The 2700-nt window shown below is 38.6% G+C and overlaps 1 protein-coding gene across 1 annotated transcript in view; it reads right to left on the bottom strand.

Annotated features, from left to right (window-relative positions):
• Positions 1 to 369: 369 nt before the first annotated feature.
• SLC16A7 (solute carrier family 16 (monocarboxylate transporter), member 7) overlaps positions 370 to 2700 on the bottom strand; it is a 106628-nt gene continuing 104297 nt past the window's right edge. The window contains exon 4 of the mRNA XM_006859508.1: positions 370 to 638. Within this exon, the coding sequence (XP_006859570.1) occupies positions 370 to 638 (269 nt within the window). The remainder of the gene's footprint in view (positions 639 to 2700) is intronic.

Raw genomic sequence — 2700 nt, 5'->3', positions numbered from 1 at the left:
AGAAAACCATTTTATGAATTTAAACATTCTTTCTAGCCTTTAAGCCAGTGGCTTAAGATTCAGATATCTCTATATATGACCAAGACTACCAGTCACTGGAAGACTTTAGCATTAATATTTTAACCATAACACTGAGTCAGGTATGGAAGTAAGCTCATTGCATTGATTTTTATATGCATAATCTCAACATTTATCTGCCCAAATAAATAAGTCTTAAATAATAAACATTTCAAATTTACTATTGAAGAACATTCCATGTTTGTAATTCCTCATTTCAAAAAAAAAAAAAAAATCAACTTTCAAATATTGTGAAAAATAAAATACTCCTAAGAAAAATAATCAGCACTGAAATCAGAAATGTGCCTCTTGTTAAATATTGGTTTCTCTTTCTGAGCTAGCACGCGGTGCTTTTGAACTTTTGACACTAACATGAGGCGTAGATCTGTTGAAGGGTTCAGATTCTGTAGACTGAAGTTTACTCTTCTTCTTCTTCACTGATTTCTTCAACTTTTTTTCCTTGTCGAGCAATCTATAATTTATAACATTGCCAATGAGCAACCACACACTTGCGAAGACCACAATCACTCCGCAAGCGATATACATGTATTTGTATTCTCCAGTATCATCCACCAATTTACCTAAGAGATAAAGAGCACAATAATAAAGAAAATGCTAAAAATTTTTGAATACATTATTTAACAAACACAATATATAACTATATATGATTTAAATTAAAATTAGATGACACTTTTAATACAGGAATTTTTTTTCTAGATTTTGATTTCTATATCTTCACAGCAAAGGCATATATAGAAGGTTACAGCATTCTATTATCAGTAGATTAGATTTAATAGAAATTAGTTCCTCCCGTTTATTAAAAAAAAGAAACATATTCAAGGTGTATTAGGCATACATGCATTTTCATTTATATCTGCAAACAAATATACGTGTGAGGTACATTGTTTTACATATGGAAAAGGCTATATACCCTTCTTTTATGCTCCTTCTGATGTTCAGTAAGAGAGGAAAATTCCATTCTCTAGGAAACATTCACAGGCTCGCATAAAGACCTGAGAATGGCTAATATTTACTATTTTATGTCCAACATTAGACTGAGCACTTTATTTGCAATATCTTATTATACCTTACGGAGTCCTGGTGTGGTGCTGTGGGTTAATGCACTGGACTGCAAAGTCACTTTGACCACAAGGTAGGTGGTTCAAGCTCACCAGCCTCTCCTTAGAAATCCTATGCAGGACTGCTATGGGTCGGAACCAACTTGATGGCACTCAATAACAAAAATATTATATCTTACAATAGTATTATGAGTCCATTTGACCATGGATATATAGCCAGTGAGTGGCAGAATGTAGACTGTAAACAACATCTATCTGAAACTTACATTCCTAGCAATTCTGCAAAGTGCCTTCACCCAATCTTTTGCAGCTTAAGCTATAAAAAAAGAAAATTAAAATAAAAAATAACAATCACACATTCCCTATCTTTCATTGCTATACTAGTGGAAATAGTAGCTGAAGCAGCAGTTGTGTAACAATTAACAGCAACTATCTTTATACAGAAGGAGCTCTGGTAGTGTAGTGGTTATGAGTCGGGCTGCCAACGGCAAGGTCAGCAGTTCGAAACTACCAGTGGTTCCGCGGGAGCAAGATGAGGCGTTCTGCTCCCATAAAGATTTACAGCCTCGGAAACCTTGTGCAGGGACACTATGAGTCAGAACCGACTCCACGGTACTTAACAACAACATCTCTATACCGCGAAGGAGCTCTGGTAGTGTAGTGGTTACGAGTCGAGCTGTCAACTACAAGATCAACAGTTCAAAACTACCAGCTGCTCCGCGGGAGAAAGATGAGGCTTTCTGCTCCCGTAAAGATTTACAGCCTCGGAAACCCTGTTCAGGGTCGCTATGAGTCGGAACCAACTCGATGGCACTTAATAACAACAACAACAACAACAACAACAGCATCTCTATACAGGTGTCCTGGTGTGGTGCTGTGGGTTAATGCGCCAAACTGCATAGCCATTTGAACTGCAAGGTTGGCTGTTCAGGCTCACCAGCTGCTTCTCGGAAACCCTATGGGTCAGTACGACTCGAGGGCCCTTAACAACAACATCTCTACACAGGGTCGCTATGGCTCAGAACTGACTCAACGGCACTTAACAACAACAACAATAACATATCCATTAATTGGAGTCCTGGTGTGGCGCTGTGGGTTAATGCGCTAGACTGCAAAATCGTTTGAACTGCAAGGTTGGGGGTTCAAGCTCACCAGTTGCTCCTCAGAAACCCCATACAGGTCAGAACTGACTCGATAGCACTTAACAACAACATAGCCATTAAATTCCCAGACAGTCTGTGGCTACTGTATCCCAGACACTGTTTTAGCATTAATCAAATGCTACAGAGAAAAAGCTACAGAAATAGGGTAGAAATGGATACATCATGTTTACAGTCTGACGGTGTCAACAATGAGGCACGGAAAAACTGTAAAACTGTTGACATTGCTAATAGCAGGATGAAACTTCAGCCATATTAAACATAATGAGCAATAAAGACTACCTAGCTACTAAAATCTGGTAGCGTAGAGGTTACGAATCAGGCTGCGAACCTTAAGGCCAACAGTTCGAAACTACCAGCGGCTCCGCGGGAGAAAGATGAGGCGTTCTGCTCCCGTAAAGATT

The sequence above is a fragment of the Chrysochloris asiatica genome, unplaced genomic scaffold, assembly GCF_000296735.1.
Source record: "Chrysochloris asiatica unplaced genomic scaffold, ChrAsi1.0 scaffold00033, whole genome shotgun sequence".
Taxonomy (NCBI): Eukaryota; Metazoa; Chordata; class Mammalia; order Afrosoricida; family Chrysochloridae; genus Chrysochloris; species Chrysochloris asiatica.
This window is presented reverse-complemented; position numbering and strand designations above follow the sequence as displayed.